Below are 22,347 nucleotides of genomic sequence, written 5' to 3' on the forward strand. Positions count from 1 at the left end.
CCCTCGACCATCCCTCATCGACCTGGACCAACACCGTCGACCGCTCGACCACATCTGTCAACCTTCATTCAGCTCCGTTGACCCCTCGATCCTTGACATTCGGACAGGGGGACAGTACAGTGAGGGAAAAAAGTATTTGATCCCCTGCTGATTTTGTATGTTTGCCCACTGACAAAGAAATGATCAGTCTATAATTTTAATGGTAGGTGTATTTTAACAGTGAGAGACAGAATAACAACAAAAAAATCCAGAAAAACGCATTTCAAAAAAGTTATAAATTGATTTGCATGTTAATGAGGGAAATAAGTATTTGATCCCCTAAAAATCAGCAAGATTTCTGGCTCCCAGGTGTCTTTTATACAGGAACGAGCTGAGATTAGGAGCACTCTCTTAAAGGGATAGCTCCTAATCTCTGCTCGTTACCTGTATAAAAGACACCTGTCCACAGAAGCAATCAATCAGTCAGATTCCAAACTCTCCACCATGGCCAAGACCAAAGAGCTGTCCAAGGATGTCAGGGACAAGATTGTAGACCTACACAAGGCTGGAATGGGCTACAAGACCATCGCCAAGCAGCTTGGTGAGAAGGTGACAACAGTTGGTGCGATTATTCGCAAATGGAAGAAACACAAAATAACTGTCAGTCTCCCTCGGTCTGGGGCTCCATGCAAGATCTCACCTCGTGGAGTTTCAATGATCATGAGAACGGTGAGGAATCGGCCCAGAACTACACGGGATGATCTTGTTAATGATCTCAAGGCAGCTGGGACCATAGTCACCAAGAAAACAATTGGTAACACACTACGCTGTGAAGGACTGAAATCCTGCAGTGCCCGCAAGGTCCCCCTGCTCAAGAAAGCACATGTACAGGCCCGTCTGAAGTTTGCCAGTGAACATCTGAATGATTCAGAGGAGAACTGGGTGAAAGTGTTGTGGTCAGATGAGACCAAAATCGAGCTCTTTGGCATCAACTCAACTCGCCGTGTTTGGAGGAGGAGGAATGACCCCAAGAACACCATCCCCATCGTCAAACATGGAGGTGGAAACATTATGCTTTGGGGGTGTTTTTCTGCTAAGGGGACAGGACAACTGCACCGCATCAAAGGGACGATGGACGGGGCCATGTACCGTCAAATCTTGGGTGAGAACCTCCTTCCCTCAGCCAGGGCATTGAAAATGGGTCATGGATGGGTATTCCAGCATGACAATGACCCAAAACACACAGCCAAGGCAACAAAGGAGTGGCTCAAGAAGAAGCACATTAAGGTCCTGGAGTGGCCTAGCCAGTCTCCAGACCCTAATCCCATAGAAAATCTGTGGAGGGAGCTGAAGGTTCGAGTTGCCAAACGTCAGCCTCGAAACCTTAATGACTTGGAGAGGATCTGAAAGAGGAGTGGGACAAAATCCCTCCTGAAATGTGCGCAAACCTGGTGGCCAACTACAAGAAACGTCTGACCTCTGTGATTGCCAACAAGGGTTTTGCCACCAAGTACTAAGTCGAAGGGGTCAAATACTTATTTCCCTCATTAACATGCAAATCAATTTATAACTTTTCTGAAATGCGTTTTTCTGGATTTTTTTGTTGTTATTCTGTCTCTCACTGTTAAAATACACCTACCATTAAAATTATAGACTGAACATTTCTTTGTCAGTGGGCAAACTTACAAAATCAGCAGGGGATCAAATACTTTTTTCCCTCACTGTATCTGCTGTGAGCAGTTTGGCGAAGTCCTTCTGCCTCAGGAACTGTCCACATACATAGAGGGTCTGGATGAAGAAGAGATCGGGACTGATCTCCTAACAGGGATGAAGGCAAAAGGTGCGTTCCACTGCTGTTCTGGGAGCCAGGGCAAACTGCCCTCGGACAATGGACATGACCAGTGTGTGCGCTGCTTGGGAGAAGAGCATGCCCAGCGCGCACTGACAGGAGAAGGGGGCTGTGAGCACTGCGCAGCCTTTTTGGAGGCCACATGCCATAAGAGGTCCTCTCCACGACAACAGGACAGTCGGCAGTCCTCTTCCTCCAGGGCTTCACCAGCGAGGGTGCAGTCTGTTTCCCCTCTCCTCCTCCTCAAAGAATTTCTTATACTCGGGGTACTTCCTGGTGCCAAAGAAGGCTCTTCCCATTTGGTAATTGCTGTCTATCTTTTTCAGGGAACCGGGTTATGATAATAACCTATCGTTGTCCTGCAAAAACAGCTTGAGAACATAGGTATTGCCAATACTTGTGTGACTGTAAAGGAGAAAGTACAGGTGTTGTACCCGCAGTAAAATAACACTCTGTGAAATAGGGTCTCTGGCACTTAATGTATTAAAAGATTGTTTCAGGTGAAGCCTGCACAGATAAATCACTGTGCTGTAGGCCTTTATAGGAGCCCCCATTCACACACGATTGATTCATTTGGCTGTACTTTGCAAGCAAATTTGTTGACACAAATGAGAAAAGTTACTATGAGGCATTGTAGCCTCCAGTATCTATTTTTGACATGGCCATAACTGTTTTAATATGTCAATGTGCATATACTAGGTAATTTATGACCTGGGAGATGACTGTAAAATTAATTATTCCTACACAAAACCTGGGATTTTTTAGCTTTTTAAAAGGTTTTGATCAAACTGTCCCCTTTTAGGTTTATGTCAGATGGTCCAGCACTATCCTCAGACAGGTGCTTTTAATTTTGTAGTAATTATCTTTTTTGAAATGATTAAAATAAAGGTTAAAATTCAGGACTGACAAATATAATAGAAATTACAAATTGTCAAAACAGCAGTAGCACACCCAATCCTTTTCTTCTCGAGCACATCAATACGTGTTTATGAAAAACAATTATACATCATTTTATCGTGAATGTTTTTTTTTTTTTTTTTTTTTAAATGACACATTTTGCCGACTTATAAAAATAATAATTAATGAGATTCACTGGGCTTTTTTTCCCCTCATGTGAGAAATGGTTTAAAGACCAAACATAACTTATCAGTCATGTCATTTATTTGTCAACAAATTGATAGTTACATGTACAGTATATGGAAATTTGAAAAAATGATTGAAATGTTAGATTATCTATACATATTTTAAAATATGAATCTTACACAGTTCTCATATACCTGGGGGGGGGGGGGGGGGGGGGTGAAACATGTTGCACAAAATGGTATACCTACAGTATATCCTTCTTATCCAATAATGATGGTTTGCTTGTGTTCATGGTCTTTAACCAGGTAGCCTCTTGTGGATAGTTGTGGTATTGCAGGCAATAGGCTAGCATTTCCTACATCTGTTGTTTTTCTATCACTTTACCATCTCTCAATTTTCCTCATTGTATCTTTCACTGTCCAGCTGAAATAAACTGCACTTTGAGACCTATTGATTTTTTAATTCAAATGAATGGTGCCATCAGAGTGCTGACTCCATATTGTAGAGAAGCAAGAGTAATTAAAGCTTCGGATGTGGAATAAACTATCTCATAAAATGCCACATTAAATGGGCCATCAATCACCTTTTAATTTGTGCACCCCCACCCCCTTGTTATTTTTGTTAATAAGGAACTATTTGCAAATGCTATACCATAACATTGCTGCTTAACTCTTGACACACCAGTAGCTGATTCAAAAGAGAGAATTTGTGTTTTGCATGAAAATATTCTTGGTGAGAATCAGTTTTATGTTAAATTAATCCATTAACCAAGTTTAACATGTAAATCATAAACACTTCACAGCCTTGGCAAAAATATATTTTGACAATTTACTAGGCTTCTGCATGTGACAATGTCTCTGTTTTCCCAAGGGTTCAAAATCCATCTCAGCCTTCATAGTATTATCTTTTACAATATTTATTCAGATGTTATAACATTTTCGTATTCAGAATTGAACATACATTCAAAATATATTAAAGTGGCTTCAGAAATCCAGCACTGTGGGCTCTGTACAACAACTGCATTGAGTTTCCAGGGAGAGGTTTGGCATGAATTGAGACATTTATCTTATATCATGTTCCTTCTCATTATGTCATTTATTTTCAATTTCCTGGATTGCCCTGCCTATAAAAAGAATGGAAAATACAACATAATGATTATATGTTAGATCAGAGAAGTAATTACCATCATTAAGGAACAATAGATGATATTAGACACAATATTGCCAATACATCCAAATTAATTTTCTTATTGGAGTCACATTTTGTTTTTGTTTTGTTATTACTTGTAGATTAATCAATTTAATAGAAAAACAAGTAGGAGAAACTACACTTACAGATTTCTTGCCTTTCCTGCTTTTCTTACCTGCAAAGAAAAACATTAATTAGTATTTACTGCAGTCGTACAGAGCTGATACAGTGAAAATAAGCAGCCTATTTCTGCGCTTACAGAGTTATCCCTTTGGAGACGTTAATGCCAGGCTTTGAAATGCATTTTGATCTGCTATAACCATAGCCGTCTTGGTTACTTACTCAGTCTGATGTCCACCTTGGCAAGGCCAGCTGCGTTATTGACCACACAAGTAAAAATATTTTTAAAATCCTTATTATGTGTTGGTGAAAAAGTCAGGTTCCGTTGGATGAAGGCTTCATTGTTGATGGTGTATGTCCTGAAACAACCAGGGAAACATTATTTTCAACATTTCTGATTGAAGTTTACTTGTTCTTTTCTTGTCAGGCCTTGGTTAATACTTTCAAAGATAAATGAAGCCCCTCAAATGAATGTCAAAGGAATTGATACATTTCTCTTCCATTACTAACGGGTCTATGATATATATTAATATGTTATTATATTTATCACAGTATTGTTCAAATAGTATTGTTCAAAACAGCAGAGTCCTTGACCTCATTCCGGCGCTTACTCAAGACGCATCTTTTCCGACAGCACTTGTAATATTAGTCCTCTATCCCTGCTAGATAGCACTTCACAGTTTCATTATGCTTCTTGTGTTTTCGATTTTGCTTTCCTCCTTGCTCCCTTTCCCGTAGCCCTTGACTGCGATCCTACATCTTGACAGCACTTAGCTTTCACCGTCCAGGATGTAGGACCTCACTTACTGTACTTGTGTAAATTGTAAATTGGAACTTGTAAAATGTATTATTTTGAATTGCTATGTTTTAGCTAAAATGAATTTGTAATGATTGATGCCTTGTACTTAACTGTATTTTTGCACTTATGCTGGATAAGGGCATCTGCCAAGAAATAAAAATAATAATAATAATAATAATAATTGTTCAGCCCTCAATGTGCTTTGGCACTGAAACAAGACTCGCAACGATTGATGGTCATGAAAGAGAACAGAACGCTTACTTCTCTTCCCCCTCCTTGACCCGGCCTTTGGGGAACGCGGTCTCGATGAAAGTGCTGTTGACCAGCCAGTAGATGACCACGAAGTCATCAGGGAAACCCGGATCAGCCGTGCATGAAACCGTCAGACTCGTTCCTGAAATCCCAAAACAGCAATGGATCAGACTGATGTTAAGGCCTAAAGACTAAAGTGCATCAATATTTGTCCTGTGTTCCTGGTTAAACATTCATGTTTCTATTTCTGATCCTTCCCGATGACATCACAGAACATGCTGTTTTGTTGCATTATTGCAAAGTGCTTCGAGATGGTTTCCACCAAGACAGCCTTGTATTCGCTATACGCTTGAATGGGTTAGAGTCTTGGGTTTGGCAGGAAGTGTAGGTAAGCGCGGCAGTCAGAGGACAAAAGTCACTGATCAGCAAAAAGATGATTTTAAAATAAATAATTGATTTTACCTGGGGTTGCTTGGATTAAACCAGGCTTTGGTGCTTTTATCTTGGGAGGCCGCACTAAAGAAAAAAGACAAGTAATTAAAAAAGGTAGCAACCCACGCATTTCTCTGGAGCAAATTAAGTGCAGTTTTTGCTTACTGCCTTTAATACACTTCTGAAATGATTTCATTCATTCATTATTTTAAGCACTGTTGCTAAGGATTTCATAAGACAGCTTATTAATAAAAATTACAACATTGGTAAATTGATTTCACAACACGGACCATAATTGGGCCCCTTTTTTAAAACATGCTAGAAAAGAGCAGAACACAGACCTGTTCTTGATTCCACCAGGAGGAGGCAGAGTGTGCCCCACAGGGCTACTGTCACAACCAGTCTCATGGTCCCGGGCCCTGGGGAGACACGCACAGCCTTCAACAACCACAAGAGCTGGGCAGCCAGCAGTAGGCCTATAGATACACCCACACACTTGGGTCCCCAGAAGCAATGTGCAAACAGATCAAGCACTTTGTCTCTCTGCAGTGAGGGTCACAAGCACAAAACTTAGTGTGAGCGGACTGTGTCTGCAAACACTCCTGTGATGGGTGAATGTCCAGGGTTTACAGAAGAACAAAGGGTTGTAAGGCAGAGAGAGAAACCATCAACTAATACACTGGAAACAGCCTTTGTGGGCAGAACAGTAGAGGCGTTAAAGTAGCCAGCCACAATAGTCAAAGAGAGATGATATCTTGTCATCTAAACAAGCTATCCAGACATTAGATGGCTTAAACCTGTACATTTGACGTAAAATACAAGTGGAGAACGCCTAAATTGAGGGAGACAGGATGATGCTCTCTCAATTTTAAGGGGCCAAGACCCCCATTCACCCTAAACCTACCCTTATATGTATATGTATGTATATATATACACTAAAAAATAATAATAAAAAAAGACACTTCAAAATGTATGTAGTATGTGTGCATATGAGTAGTATGAATAAAGTAGTATGACTAATCAAAACATTTACATTATCCTGGAAAACCTCTAAAAGATTGTGTGACCACACGGTTTAACGGTTTAAGGTAAAGCTATCATTACAATGTCTAAAACACATAGTTCTGTTGTGTAATATGTATGATTATGTAATATTTGATGTTGAATGTTAACTTTGCTGCTTGAGGCAATAACAGCCAAAAATGTTGCTTGAAATAAATTGCGCCATACTAAGTCAAACATACATTTGGCTTTAAGTCAGTGGTTCTCAACCCTGGTCCTGGAGGACCCCTTGTGCTGCTGTCTTTTATTCCAACCGAGCTCTAAATTACTTAATTGAACCCACAGGTGTTCACCCAGATTTAGAATAAATAAATAAATACTAAATAAATGTGAAATGTGTGCATTAGCACGCAACGCTGCATCAGCACTGGCGAGTGTGGTGGGTGTCTCTCACCTGCGGCGGCGCTGGCTCCTCTCTGCTGCTGCATACTGCTCAGGGTGGCTGTCTGAGAGACGGGCTGCTATGCTGTGTGCTGGCTGCGTGCTGAAGCCCATTTATATACTTCACACCAAACACGACTTCCTCTTTTAAGATGTTTTGACTAAGGGGGAAATACAAATGGAAAAGATATAGATTAAATAGTTTCTATATGCACTAGTACAGCAGCATATTGTTTTCTTCTGTAAAATGATGATAAAGTGTAACCGTTTAGTTTCATTAGAACATCATCATCACTTAATGTTCACTTGCATGATTTGCAAAAACATGACAAGTTACTTTCATCTTGAAAATAAATTGAAACAGTCCAACAACTATTTGCGTTGTTGCACTGGTAATATTGAGGAAAAACCTGCTTCAGTCTACAAAAGACCTAAGACTGAGACAGAGATTTACCTTTCAGCAGCATAATGACCCCAAGCACACAGCCAAAGCGACACTGGAGTGGCTTAAAAACACACTAGAATCTGATTGAGAATCTGTGGCAAGACTTGTAGATTGCTGTCCACCAACGATCCCTTGACAGAGATTGAACAATTTTGCCAAGAATGGGTGAATTTTGCACATTGTCGTTCCACCACTTACGAGCAAGGGTTAAAAAGGAGCGGGTGTAGGAGAGCACAGGATCGAGAGCAGTAACAGTTGCAGGAGGTGCAGAGGAAGAAAAGCAATCAGATTTGTAGAGGTTGAGCTTGAGGTGGTCCGAGTGCATCTAGGAGGATATAGCAGCGAGACAAGAAGAGAAGCGAGAGGGGATGAGGGAGTCAGAAGAGGGAAAAGACAGGAAGATCCGGGAATCATCTGCACAAAAATGGTAGTAGAAACCTTGGGTTTGGTTGGTTCTACCAAGTACTGACTCTGGGGGTTGAACACTAATCTAAACCAAAACATTTAAGGCTTTCTTATTTTTCATTAACTGTTGTTTCACAATAAAAATGATCTTGCCTCTTTAAAGTGTCGAGAAAGTCAAAATCAAAGAGGAAAATAAATCCCATCTAAACGCATCACAATTTTAGGTTGTAACAGCAAAAGAAAAAATAAATGAAAAAGAGGGGAGTGAATAGTCACTGTATTTTTAAGATTGTAGGATTACCCCAGATAAAGGTGTCACCTATATGGCAATCATCAATTATAATGATGAGGATTATTATTATTACAGTAAGGGAAAAAAGTATTTGATCCCCTGCTGATTTTGTACGTTTGCCCACTGACAAAGAAATGATCAGTCTATAATTTTAATGGTAGGTGTATTTTAACAGTGAGAGACAGAATAACAGCAAAACAATCCAGAAAAACGCATTTCAAAAAAGTTATAAATTGATTTGCATGTTAATGAGGGAAATAAGTATTTGACCCCTTCGACTTAGTACTTGGTGGCAAAACCCTTGTTGGCAATCACAGAGGTCAGACATTTCTTGTAGTAGCCACCAGGTTTGCACACATCTCAGGAGGGATTTTGTCCCACTCCTCTTTGCAGATCCTCTCCAAGTCATTAAGGTTTCAAGGCTGACGTTTGGCAACTCGAACCTTCAGCTCCCTCCACAGATTTTCTATGGGATTAAGGTCTGGAGACTGGCTAGGCCACTCCAGGACCTTAATGTGCTTCTTCTTGAGCCACTCCTTTGTTGCCTTGGCTGTGTGTTTTGGGTCATTGTCATGCTGGAATACCCATCCACGACCCATTTTCAATGCCCTGGCTGAGGGAAGGAGGTTCTCACCCAAGATTTGACGGTACATGGCCCCGTCCATCGTCCCTTTGATGCGGTGCAGTTGTCCTGTCCCCTTAGCAGAAAAACACCCCCAAAGCATAATGTTTCCACCTCCATCTTTGACGGTGGGGATGGTGTTCTTGGGGTCATTCCTCCTCCTCCAAACACGGCGAGTTGAGTCAATGCCAAAGAGCTCGATTTTGGTCTCATCTGACCACAACACTTTCACCCAGTTCTCCTCTGAATCATTCAGATGTTCATTGGCAAACTTCAGACGGGCCTGTACATGTGCTTTCTTGAGCAGGGGGACCTTGCGGGCGCTGCAGGATTTCAGTCCTTCACAGCGTAGTGTGTTACCAATTGTTTTCTTGGTGACTATGGTCCCAGCTGCCTTGAGATCATTAACAAGATCCTCCCGTGTAGTTCTGGGCTGATTCCTCACCGTTCTCATGATCATTGAAACTCCACGAGGTGAGATCTTGCATGGAGCCCCAGACCGAGGGAGACTGACAGTTATTTTGTGTTTCTTCCATTTGTGAATAATCGCACCAACTGTTGTCACCTTCTCACCAAGCTGCTTGGCGATGGTCTTGTAGCACATTCCAGCCTTGTGTAGGTCTACAATCTTGTCCCTGACATCCTTGGACAGCTCTTTGGTCTTGGCCATGGTGGAGAGTTTGGAATCTGATTGATTGATTGCTTCTGTGGACAGGTGTCTTTTATACAGGTAACGAGCTGAGATTAGGAGAGTCCCTTTAAGAGAGTGCTCCTAATCTCAGCTCGTTCCTGTATAAAAGACACCTGGGAGCCAGAAATCTTGCTGATTGATAGGGGATCAAATACTTATTTCCCTCATTAACATGCAAATCAATTTATAACTTTTTTTAAATGCGTTTTTCTGGATTTTTTTGTTGTTATTCTGTCTCTCACTGTTAAAATACACCTACCATTAAAATTATAGACTGATCATTTCTTTGTCAGTGGGCAAACGAACAAAATCGGCAGGGGACCAAATACTTTTTTCCCTCACTGTATATGTACTCATAAAATACCACGACAAACACTGAATCAGTTTTACTACTGTTGAGTTTGAAATGAGTCATGGAACCATCTGCATTCTGAAGTGTGAAAAAACATATTGGTCAGCAATTAAGCGGTTCTCACACAAAACACATTAGCAGTTAGTAACGAGGCAACAGTGCACTACAGCCCATACAGCGGTCAAGACTGCCAGCCACGTTTCGGACAATAGTTTACTGCCTGCTTTGATGGATAATTTTGGAGAGGACACATGTAATAGCCACATACGTGATACAGTGCCACATCACAGAGATCAGTGGTTCACAGGAGATTAGTGTTCAAAACATGTCTCTGCCTACTGAGGAGTCCTGACCTCTATCTGAATAAAACCTTGTGCAGGAGTGACTCAGAAAGGGAGCACACACATCTCTCATTGTGTAAGAAACTATTCTGCCTAAGAAGCATGTCATTAAAGCACCATTTCAAACACATGCTGAATAAGTCCCTTGTGGTATTTGACCTTTGATATAGATGTCCGAGTCATTATTGAACACATGTAAAAGTGACTAGATTTCTGAATAATAATATGCCCTGTGATGATGACTTTTCAGATACATATGTCAGCCGTTTCCAGTTGATGAAGTATATAAATGTCATGTCACAAAAACAAAACATATTGTTTTCACTTTAAACGGTTCCTTGTATCATCTACACGGAACAGTTTTTGCGGTATAAGCCGCAGATAAAAATATCCAGGTGTGCTATATATTTAAAACCCTGGTAGATATACATATATAATTACAAGGAAATGGAACGGGGCTTTTTCCTCTTTCAAAACTACACCTTCAGCCGAGACTCAACACAGACCTTTACTTCCACTCCAATGTCGAGAACAGGAACATAAATGGAAAAAGCCTGCAGGTACTTTGAGGAAGGAAAATAGGAAGCACTCTTTTACCCAAAGGGTTGTGATGGTAAAGACGGTAACTGAAAAATCTGTGTTGGATTGTAGGAGCCTAGCCTATCAGACAAACTTGGTCAGGCTAAGTCTACATGCAAGTCACACTTAAAGAACAGGCAGGCAACATACATAACCAATGATTTGAACACACACATGAGAATGGGGATTACAAATGATATTTATGATGTGTTAGTACATTAGTGCCATGTAGTGTTTCAGAACTTGGGCTCTCATTTACATCATAAAAGCCCTTGGTGCACAGTACAGAAAAACGTAACCTCCCCTGGCTTTTAGTCCAGATCCACATAAATGAAGAAATAGTTTCTTGATCTACATCCACATGTAAATCTATCGAAATCTTTGAAAAATTGAACAAACATCACCCTCTTGATATGAAAAAGTATTTAATATTGATGGACTGAAACTGTGATTTTTATTTTTAACACACTGGGTGATTTAATACATCCGCCATGTGGGTTGTGTAGTTATAACAGAAAAGCCCAGGTATGTACAAAGGCTGGTAGTGGGAAATCCAAATGTAAACCACTTGCTTGAGAGAACTGTAGCACAGCAGAGCTCATGTTTAACATCAGTGCCACCAAGACCAGTCAACATGGCATGGCACAGATCCTGGCGTCCTTCGGCTAGTTTGGGGGCTTGCAGTGGTTAAATCGTTTTAAAAAACTGGGATTTGGCAGGTATTAAAGGGGGAATATTTAAAAAATGTAAAATGTATTATTTCTTTGTATTCCCATTCTTGTCAAGGAAAATGGCATCAGGAAAGCATTTATGAGCAATATTGAGAGGACTGATGAAGAATAGACCAGGAAGAGAAGTAAAATCAGGTCATTTAATCTTATGAAGTGAAGAAGGGACGAATTAAAAAAAAAAAAAAAAAACTCAAAAGTTTTAATAGAGTAAATGAAATTAAATGTAGTAGTTTGCCGACAAATCCATTCTGAAATCTCCCAAGAATATCTCTTACTGGGCAAAATACAAAACATTTACAGTTAACTGACCTAGTCCAGTGAATCACCCAGTTCCAGACTCTAAACAACTTTACGGCCAATGCAACAACGAGAACAGGAACATACATGAAAATGGAAATTATCAAAATATTTTCAGGAAGGAAACCATTAGAAAGATGAACAAAACTTCTATTCACTACATGTTGAAGGTCTTTCCAACGTACACCACTTTATTGGTATTGCTCTACTGTGGTAACACTCTGTGGAAGCTCTTTGGAGATTAAAATGGTCAACCCTGAGCCAGGGGGTGGATCTGGAGAAACTGTCGCCATTCTTCAGGCAGGAGCGCCTTTTTAATTGGGGTGTGGGGACGAAGGGGTCTGTTGCCCTTTCGTGTGCGTTTGCGTGGGTACTGTGGTTTTCCATCCTGACACTGAAAAAAAAATAAGGTTCAAGATGACTTGGCCAATCAAATGAAAACACTGCGGTGATGACACAGGTTGATAAACATTTTCCAGAAAAAAAACAGGGTTTAGAAAAATTAATAAATACTGCTGATCTGTTTAAAATTTAAATTGCTTTCTAACTAGCAAAACTGCTGACAACTGTTTAATAAAAAGTCCCAAGTGATGCCCACAAGAAAAAAACAAAAAAAACATTGCAACCCGAATGCTGGTAAAATTTCCATCCTTTTTAAATACAGTTTTGTATATATATATATGTACATATATATATTCTAGTCCATTGTTAAGTCCTGCTTCGCCCCATCAAGTCTTTGACGAGACTGGTCGTTTTCTTTCCACAGCCAGCGCTGTCAACACTGTCCAGACTGTGCACAGTACATGCTCCTTCTGCTGGGGTCCACGTCTACTCCAGTCCCAGGGTGTAGTTGATTCCTTGCACCAGGCCAATAATGACAGGCTGCCAGGCAACAAGGTAGCGTAGCCAGTCCAGCAGCTGTCCGTACATAACGTGGGGCCTCTCCCATCTAGTGCATGGAGTCAAGGAACGACTGCATTTATACGACTTAGAACAGTGTTATTGCAACTGTGAAACCTCTACACTTCCATTGATAACAAAATACATATTTTATGTTCAAATGAATTAAAAACATACTTTGTCCAAACACGGTGGAAAATAGTTTCCAAATTTACCACTTGGAAATGGACTGTTTTTCCACTAAATAAACCATTATTCATTTCTCTCTTGTATCCTAATATGCCCAGTGCCATCAAGCGCATGTGAGCAATGTCAGACATCAGACCTCGGGTTTCTCCATTTCAGTTTGTGTGTGATTAACAGCAAGACTTTGGTTTCTTATAATTACACAAAACCAATACAAAAGATTTCTGCTCAGATGTTTCATAAACTGGAAGTCCTGGTATTTCCCTCATAAGTGTTTCCCCAAACAAACATGTCCTCAGATAGAAAATCAAGGGAAGTTGCTTAAAAACCTGGCCCACAGCTATTGTTTCTAAAAGGTCAGGTTATCAGAAACATGCCTTAACACATAAGACAAGTGTATGTAGCAGGATGTACTGTTATGCAAGAACGTCTATGTTCTACTTGAGATTAATATCATGCAATTTTAAAGATTATCAAATACAGTTAACATACAATAATGCAAATTAGTTTGACCTTTGTTGCATGTATTTTTGCATTTTACAGCTCCAAAGAGAAGGTTTTTTAAAATGGATTTTCTTACAGATATTTTAAGTTGTGAAAATGCTTGTCAGAGTTTATCTTTGAACCTAACATGACAGTTAAGTCTTCAAAAGGTGAGAACTGAGAATATAACCTGAATGAGCAAGACATTCTAACCACACTGAACACACACATGCCACCGCTCGAAAAAGTTCTCATGGCTATCAGCAAATGCAGGCCTATATGCTACATGCCTCATTTGTGCTTGTAACATGAAAATGAAGAATAGACCATGAAACCAGTGTTGCTACTCCAGCACTACTCAATGGGATACATAAAAGCAGCCACTTTTTAAATTTACCACTCAAGACATGGATCATGTCTTGTTGTTTTTTTTAAACACAGCAGGAAATGAAAACGCTTCACTGGCATTCCACAATCATCTTCAATTCTCTGTAACATTAGTTTATGGATAATCTCCCACTAGTCATCGACTGCAAAGGAAGCCATGATTAATGCAGGTACTGCAGGTAGTGTAAATTTGAGGATGTGCATTTAAACAAAAGAGGAACACTAAAGAACTTAATACTAAGAAATGGCAATGAATTACAGTAATCCAGAGAATGACCAGTCTACACGTAATTCACATATATAACATCATCACTAACAGTCATAACCACCTTAGAGCTCTTACAGGCTTTTGTAAATGTGTTGCGTGTGACAGGGAACTATTGATACCAGATGCAAAAGGATACGGGTTACTGAACATCCTCTTTAGGTCAACCTTCTCCTTGCAGTACGGGCACGTCTGCTTCTTTCCCACGATGCACCAGCCTCGTATACAGAATTCGTGGAATCTGATGAAGAAAGTGTTAAGGAGGCAAAAGCGGAGAGCAGAGCAATGGAGCAGGATGCCAGAGCACCTTGGGATCTATAGGCGGCTGCAGAATGAGAACCTCGTAGCAGAATCTGCTGATGGTTTGAAGCAAATATTTGGCTGAGCAAATTTAACCAAAATATGGATTTGTTTTGGGAATCTTGGGGAGTTCAGTGAAGTGTGATCTAATTTCTGACACCGACTTAGTCACATCCTTCTGTATGTCGAGTGGAATTCCCATATTTAAACCTTCCCTATTCTTGTAACCTTTTCTATCTTTCCTTCTAACATCTTTGTGCATTAATGACAGCCTGACATTTACAAAAGTTATGTAATGTAATAGTACAACATATAAATGCAGTGGAGAGACTTTAAAGGAGAAGTAAAATGGGGAAGTTCAAATTAAATAATCATGCCAACCAAAAAAACTCAGTAGGTGGTGGCCCTTGGGAAAAATATCAATAAGAACTGGAAAACCAAATACACACTTACTATATGTTACAGATGCATTAGGGGTGCGTGTTTGTTCATGGTTAGATCATTATCAAAATGTCATTGTGTTCACCTTACAGAAACCTCTCTGCATGAAAACCGTTATATTGTTAATTAATATAATAAATGTATATAACCCATTTGGAGACCACAACGCTCTTAATCTAGCTGTGCCTGGGTCAAAAGTTCTCAACCTGTACTTAAAACATCAGCTGAAAAGGGGATGTCTTGGTAACACTACCACTCCGACAGGTTTCCTTGTCAATGTTAACAATAAACACAAACAGAAACCAAATTATATAAAAGGGAACTAAAACAAGAAGTGGCTCTCCACAAGATCATAGTATTGACATGCATAGCTACATCCATCTTAACTTACTACGTCAGGCATGATGTGAAGGCAAGAGGAAAACCTTTCCTGGAGTCTAGTCAAATGAGGTTTCTAAATATAGCAGTTCAAGCCTCCGTGATTAAGTACAGATAATGGAAAACAGATCAACCCATAGCTGAACACGTTTCATACTGACTTGACTTGCACACGTCGGGAAATAAGCGCTCGAGATTTGACTCTTGTTATGGATGGGAACGAGAGAAGGATACACATGGTTGCAGGACAGTCTGTAGGTGTTCTCGATGATGCCTTCCTCGCTTACATCCACCAGGATCTGCTGTCCACACACTGCGCAGATGTTATCAGACAGGTGTTTTGTGGGCATGCCCGACGCACTGTAATACTGACACACACAAGAGAGAGGAGAACTTTAGCTGTCCACACTTCCCTGTAGTCCAAATAGGGATGTACCCGACTCAGAATTTTGTCGGTCGAATTGCATTTGGCTGTTCAATACAGAGATTCGACTATTCATTCCTTTCTTTCTTTTTTGTTCATAATAGACTATCTGGCAATCAGAAAATCCATTGGCATGAGTTTCAGTGATGATTTTGACCACATTAACATAAGCAAATGCAACAGAGTCATGGGAACATTTTTTGCATTTAAAAATCAATAGAAGATGCTGCATATGATGCAAGATTTGAATTGCGGTTTATTTGAATTGCCAACAACGTCGGGCTACCATATGGATTTGTCTGAATAATGTGACAGGCAGCAAACATGTATTTCTATTTAAATCAAGCAAACCAAAATGTTTTATTTCACTGTAAACATTAAAAACAACGTGCAATCGTAAAACACTTGTAACTGGGTTTAAAACAAACTACAAAAATCCCATATAAACCCCACGCATGAGTGTCTGCTCGGCTCTGCGCTGTGAGGCCCGGCTCTCAGCGGCTCTGCTGGAATCACTGTAAACTGACTGAGAATTCTGCAAAAAATACTAAAAAATGGATGGTCGCAGCTATCATTTTCACACGCATAGCAAAAATACCACTGGGGGTTGGCTAAAAACACCTATGAATATGTAATATAGACAAACACATGAATATATCCAATCTAAATTGGGCTTGATTCCCCTTGATTTACCTTTTGAAAATATAAGGTAAATCGAACACACATGATTTTTTTGTATTTCTATTGGTCTGTTTCTCTGGAAACAGTTCCACACATTTTGGTACAACCCTCTACTTTAAATTGAGTGACAGTTTAGCAGTCAAATCACAGTGGTTCACAGAGGCCAGGGCCTTAAAGACAGGGAGTGACCGAAATTGTCGGTGCCGCCTGCTGGAACAAAATGCTTCTGCCGGCTCATATACACCACACTGTGTTTGGTCTCCTGGGGAAGAACGTTCCACGCTCAGACGTGCTGACTCTAATATAGGCCTACATTTACAATTATTGTAATACTCCAATAACTTTTGATTTGACTGACAAAAAAAAAAAAAAAAAAAAAAAGACTGCTCGTCTTCTCAGTCGACTGATGGGTCTCCGAATGATGTCTCGTCGACTTTAAGGGGGCAGCCCTAAGTCCAAACCTGGGTGCAAATTGCGGTTTTGAAGTCCTTACCCCTACTGTGGAAGCCATGAAGTCGGCACACATCTCTGCAAAGTCTCTCCCTAGCACACCGTAGTAGAGACCATAGAAGAGCAGGGAGACCCCAAAATCCATGGCATCTTCAGGTTTTATTCTGGAGGGGAGGGGAAAAGCTGCAAATCAACTATAACCTAAGACGCTCGATTTCAACAAATTATGAGAGCTGCTTTCATTTATAGTTTGATTGGAATTCGAAAAAATTGATTAATAGATTAATAACTCAAAAGCGCCAACAAAAAAAGTTCTGAAAAAGTGCCTCTACTGTAATCTTTCATACAATCAATGTCAGCAAAAAACACAGGGCTGCTTTTCTTCAATTTCAATGAGTTCCTTGGCAAAGCCTGTTCAAACTTACAGGGAAATCACAAACCTGAAAATTAAGTTTATGCCAAACAAGGTAAACATGACAGCAGAATATCCCACAATGCCGGTGGTGTAGCTTAGTTTGTAGAGCAGTAGGAACCATTTATACACCAGCCTGCGGAGGAAAGACCAAAAATAAAGAGGTTATCATCTCAGTGGGGTCTCGCTGGGTGAAGCCCAATGGCTAAAGTGGTCGAAAATCAGATTGTTTTTGTAAATTCAAATGCATTTAGGGCCTTGTGTACATGTATGAGGATAAGTGCTATAAAAAAAAAAATTTAGTGAAACATTGATATTAACTTTTTTTTTTAACAGTTGCTTTAAATTGAGGATTAGAGGCATATAAGCAAGAAATCCATTGAGAGTAGTCATTAAGAAAGTACATTATATGTTCTCATTCAGTAAAAGAGCCATTATAAAGCATTTTTCGCACTAGAGAGCAGATTTATTTACTGACTCAATGCATACGTCAGGAGATCAGCCCTTTTTCATGAGCACTGTAAAGCAATTGCTAATAAGTGCCCACACCCAAAAGGAGGCTTTTAACTGAGAAATACAAGAAAACACCTCAAATAAAGTCCCCAGTTCCCTGGACTTCCAGAATTGCCTCACATTCAGGGATAGTTACAAAAATAACTGACTTCTTTGCAATTACTCATGTATGGTTAGAGTCAGACAAAGTAAAGGGTCTCTCTAGTCAACCCAACCCCTCCCCTCCCTAGTGTGAAGGCCTCATGCCGGGAAGGACAGCGTGGGGTTACCTGGGCGTGGTGCAGTTCAGCGGTTTGCGCGTCGCTCTAAATGTAACCAGAGCTGTGACGGCCGAAAACACAAACCACGTCAGCAGGAACCGCCACCAGTGCAGCTTGGTGGTGAAGTACAAGGGCACGACCCACATCTGGAACAAGGTGACCAGCTGCAAGGAGAGAGAGAGCTCTAACTGACCGGACAACAATTGGGTACTGCACTGGCAAGAGCCTTGCTCCTCGCTTCAGCGGCAGGCAATGCAAGTGATTATGTGGGTATAAATCATTTTGTTCCAAATTACAGATTAAAAAGTTATTTGTCGATCTTGAAGTAATCCCATTGCCATGTAATGGGTCCCGCCTCTAGCTTGTTTCAAACTCTTCCCTCCCTCGTCTACAATACAGCATCAATCACCCATATTTTCAGCATCTCTTAACAGATTTCTTTTTTAGTGGCTTTATGGATCTTAGAGCTATACATTGAAATAATTCCATTCTGAATAATAAAAGCAATCTCAAAACCTGTAATTGAATAAAATAAGGTAACCACATTCAAACTGATGTGTATCATTTTCATTTTCCGACCATTAGCGCACAAACCTCTCCAGACCTGTTACATTGAATGTGACCCCCCTCTAGTGGCACAGATGCAGAAGTGTGACCCCCCCTCTGTACAGTGATCTTATTTCATTCTTCCCAGAGCAAGGTGGTCATATAATCTGCTGTATTGAACCACTTATCGATTAATCTCCTGATTCCTTTAAGAATCTCAATTAGTCATTCTATTAACCTGCATTGGTACACTAATTAAGTGGAAGCAACTATGACAATTATTTAATCAAGCATTTCTTTATTAATACTTTGCCTAGTAATTATTACTACTAAAGTGTCAAGCACAGCACAGACAACATTAAAAAAAAAAAAAAAGCTGACTAATTATTACAACCCAGACCAATGCGCAAAAACAACAAGAAAAAAAAGTTGTATTCAACCAGCTCATAACTTTCTGTTGGCAGTAAGGATATTCGAGCCACAACAAATGTGCAATTTGGATGTGCAAGCCCTCCTATTATATTCTTTTCCAGGATTTGAAGGTGACTGGACATTTTCTTGAAACTGTAAATGACAAAATGTGCTGCTCGCAAACCTCCTTAGTCTGGTTTAGGCCTTCTTGCCCTGGTTAATCTTAGGGAATCCAAGATTCTATTTAGTCAGATTAACATACAAGCCTGCTAAGCAAATGGCACTGTGAGATGTGGCTCTGAATTAAACTTATTGACAAGCGGCTCACATTGTATGACTTGGGGTGACGCTGCTTCCACTGCACCAGCAGGAGCTGGGCGATCACCAGGGTGACGATGAGGATGAGGACCATCTCGGCATGCATGGCCTCGTGGCCCCGGTGCTTGGCGTGCATCCTTGCATGCTCCAGCCTGCAGCACACAAAGACACACACAAGTAAAATGAGGTTGCAGCAGAGTGAATCTGAATTCTACTATACATGAAAACAAAGGCTTAGCACATACATACTACAATAAAATGATACTAGTGCCCATTACTGATCTGTGTGTACACTTTACTGTGGTAGGGCCATAACACAGCCATTTCCTAGCACTCGGGTCCATTTCTGGTTTTACGAGATACAGATTCTTATCCAGCAACTAATGTTGACTTCCAACAATAATGCCTACATTTCCTTCAATCTTAACTGAAATGCAGTTGAAAGTCTTATTGTGTATGAGTGAAAAGCTGATCTGCGTTTCCGACGAGAACAGATCCGTTTATTCACAAAAGACAAAACATAACCTTATCATGTGACTGTAAAATAAAATGTGGAGAAGTGCATATTTTTTTATCTCACAGCCATGCATATATCAGTCACTGTTTATTTGTAGCTGCTTTTGAAGGTGAAGAACAACATACACATTTGAAACAGCAAATTGTGCCTTGTTTTTCACGTACTTGTATAAGTGTTAGAGTTTGTGTTCAATTATTTCTGTTATAGGAACAATAAAAACACACCTGCCCTGTCTGAAAATGTCCCAGACCTTAGGAAGCCATATGGTCACCCTATCAATTAGCCCCGAGTGTGTGGGGGCAGTTTCTCATACTGCTGGAAAAAAACAATTACATTATATGGGAAATGTAACTAAAATCTAATGTTCTCTGTAATTGTTGTAGTGATGTTGTAACCCCTTCTAGTGATGTGCATATGTAGTACATTGTGTGTTTGTTGAGTTGGATAAAACTCATTTGCTACATGACAGTGCGTCAGTCCTACAAGGGAGGCAACAGCAATGTGTATATAAAAAAAAACAGTACTGACTGACCTCCACTTCTCCTCTGGAGAGAGTTGTGACATATCAACCTGGAAACCAATAAAGGGGAAATATATTCAAATTACAGTCAAGTTTTAATTAACAGATTTAGTGACAAACGAAACATAAGAGTCAGACAAATATGTACTCAAGGTTAATGGTGCACCATATACATACTGCACTCACATACAAGCTGAACATAAAGGATATCAGAACAAGCTTAGCTTGAACTTGTTTAAGATTATCATCTACAAATATGATTTCACACAAAAGTAAAGACAAACCTTTTCAATTCGATTAAATGACCTTGAAAATAGCAGTTTAGAATATGCATGATAGATTGGGCACTGTGTTTTGCATGAATTGTCAAAGCAATTATATGGACAGATCACAGGAAACACAGGCCCCTTATTCTAGGTACTAGGCAAGAACTGTAGTTTCTGAACAGCTCATTGTGTGTAGTATATATTGCAATATATTGTCACACTATAGGTAGACATTTGTATATGTACAAATTATATCCTTCATTTTTAAAACTCAATCTATAAACTTAAAATTAGAATTAAAATTTTCATTCACAAAGGATACATATTCCAAACTGAATGTAAAGTGTCCGTTTCCATAGTTGTGCATTGATATATATTAAAAACACCAGCTTTAATATGCTTATAAAACCGGTCACACCGCTCTTTCAGTAGCTGCCGCCCTCAGATGGTGTGACACAGATGACAAGAGAACATACATCGCTGGGGACAGGTGTATGTAATGGGACCCTCTTCTTTAAAAAACAAACAGAAAACATGCAACTTCTGTTGCTACATCGCACTGTCAACAAAGCCGCGACACCCTGGTCCCTGGGGCGCCGTGTGCCTCCCTCTGCGCTCTGCAGTCCACAGTGCTCTGACGGTCTGCATGCATTTCACTGACCGTATGGTTTTGCGGGTTTAATAAGTTACGTTATACGTTATACTATCCTGGTGCAAAACTGGGAGAAAAGGGTGGAAACGTAGCCTAACCCAGTGTAACCTTTGCTCTATTTGCCACATCAGCGACTTCATTGAATGAACACTCAAACGCGAGCGAGGCTGTGTGCGCAGACCTGGCTGACTCGCATCATTGTATTAATTGCAAAATACAAAAAGACACGTCAAATCCAGAAATACATATATAGTACGATTCTCTAGGACCATGCATAATGCTCACACCAAGATAATCAATGCAACGACATTGTCGTGTACACTGTGCTTTCTGTGTGGCTTGTTAAAACACACTAATCAGACTGCAAATTGAAGCTATATCGCCACTGCCTATGAAAAACTGTGTTTATACAGCAACATAACCCCTAGTGCTATTCCTCAAGTTGTTCGATCCATGCAAACCACGACAGGAATAATAATAGTCAACTTACATGCAATATTGTTTTCTAACAAGATTTGTTTGTATGCAATATAGCAGCGTTATACTACGCCTTTCTGCCTTTGAAAGTGAATACATTATCTGTGGGGCGTGAGTCTTAACGTTGTAATCATTTGGCCTCCGGTGTGAGGGTAAGAAGAAATAAGTCTAGAGTGACAACTCAGATAAAGGAGACCGACGAAATGGCTTGCCTAGGTTTACCAAACTCCTCTCAACCCCGGATCTTATTTGACGATCGTTTATTTATTTTTTAATCACAAAAATATGCTTTGATCACTATCTGAACCGGGGGGATGAGGGCACATTCTTCGCAACTGGCCCGACGCAAATCGGGATTAAAACACCGAGTACCGATTCCGCAGCTGTATTGGGTGTAGGTGTGAAAATTAGGCTGCCCTGACCTGGTGTGCTTCATCGTGGTCTCCGTGATCGTGATCCACTCCATCAACCTCCACCTCAAACACCCCCGCCATCTTCGGCAACACTAGCGGCGAGTACCGTTCACCGGCACCTTCCGGGTTGGAATCGAGGCTGACCAATCACAAGTCTGGATAGAGCCCGTGTTCCTGCTCAGTCCACCGCCCTGTCGACCAATCAGATTCGAGGATTCCCTGCTCTTCCTTCGAAGAACCAAACCTC

The 22,347-nt window shown here is 40.3% G+C and overlaps 2 protein-coding genes across 2 annotated transcripts; both read right to left on the reverse strand.

Annotated features, from left to right (window-relative positions):
* Positions 1–3,725: 3,725 nt before the first annotated feature.
* LOC136747330 (interleukin-1 receptor type 2) lies at positions 3,726–7,244 on the reverse strand. Its single transcript, XM_066700268.1, has 7 exons — positions 7,159–7,244; positions 6,044–6,121; positions 5,733–5,786; positions 5,280–5,412; positions 4,442–4,578; positions 4,246–4,274; positions 3,726–4,034 (listed from the first exon to the last, which is right to left on the reverse strand). Exons 1-7 carry the CDS (start codon positions 7,190–7,192, stop codon positions 3,978–3,980), a joined length of 522 nt encoding a protein of 173 aa, XP_066556365.1. The 5' UTR covers positions 7,193–7,244; the 3' UTR covers positions 3,726–3,977.
* Positions 7,245–11,280: 4,036 nt separating this feature from the next.
* Positions 11,281–22,315, reverse strand: LOC136746838 (E3 ubiquitin ligase RNF121). The gene is made up of 9 exons (XM_066699659.1): positions 22,110–22,315; positions 20,305–20,342; positions 19,266–19,407; positions 17,990–18,144; positions 17,236–17,343; positions 16,839–16,959; positions 15,475–15,608; positions 14,261–14,362; positions 11,281–12,849 (listed from the first exon to the last, which is right to left on the reverse strand). Exons 1-9 carry the CDS (start codon positions 22,179–22,181, stop codon positions 12,729–12,731), a joined length of 993 nt encoding a protein of 330 aa, XP_066555756.1. The 5' UTR covers positions 22,182–22,315; the 3' UTR covers positions 11,281–12,728.
* Positions 22,316–22,347: the final 32 nt, after the last annotated feature.

Source organism: Amia ocellicauda, chromosome 3 (assembly GCF_036373705.1).
Source record: "Amia ocellicauda isolate fAmiCal2 chromosome 3, fAmiCal2.hap1, whole genome shotgun sequence".
In the NCBI taxonomy this organism is placed as follows: domain Eukaryota; kingdom Metazoa; phylum Chordata; class Actinopteri; order Amiiformes; family Amiidae; genus Amia; species Amia ocellicauda.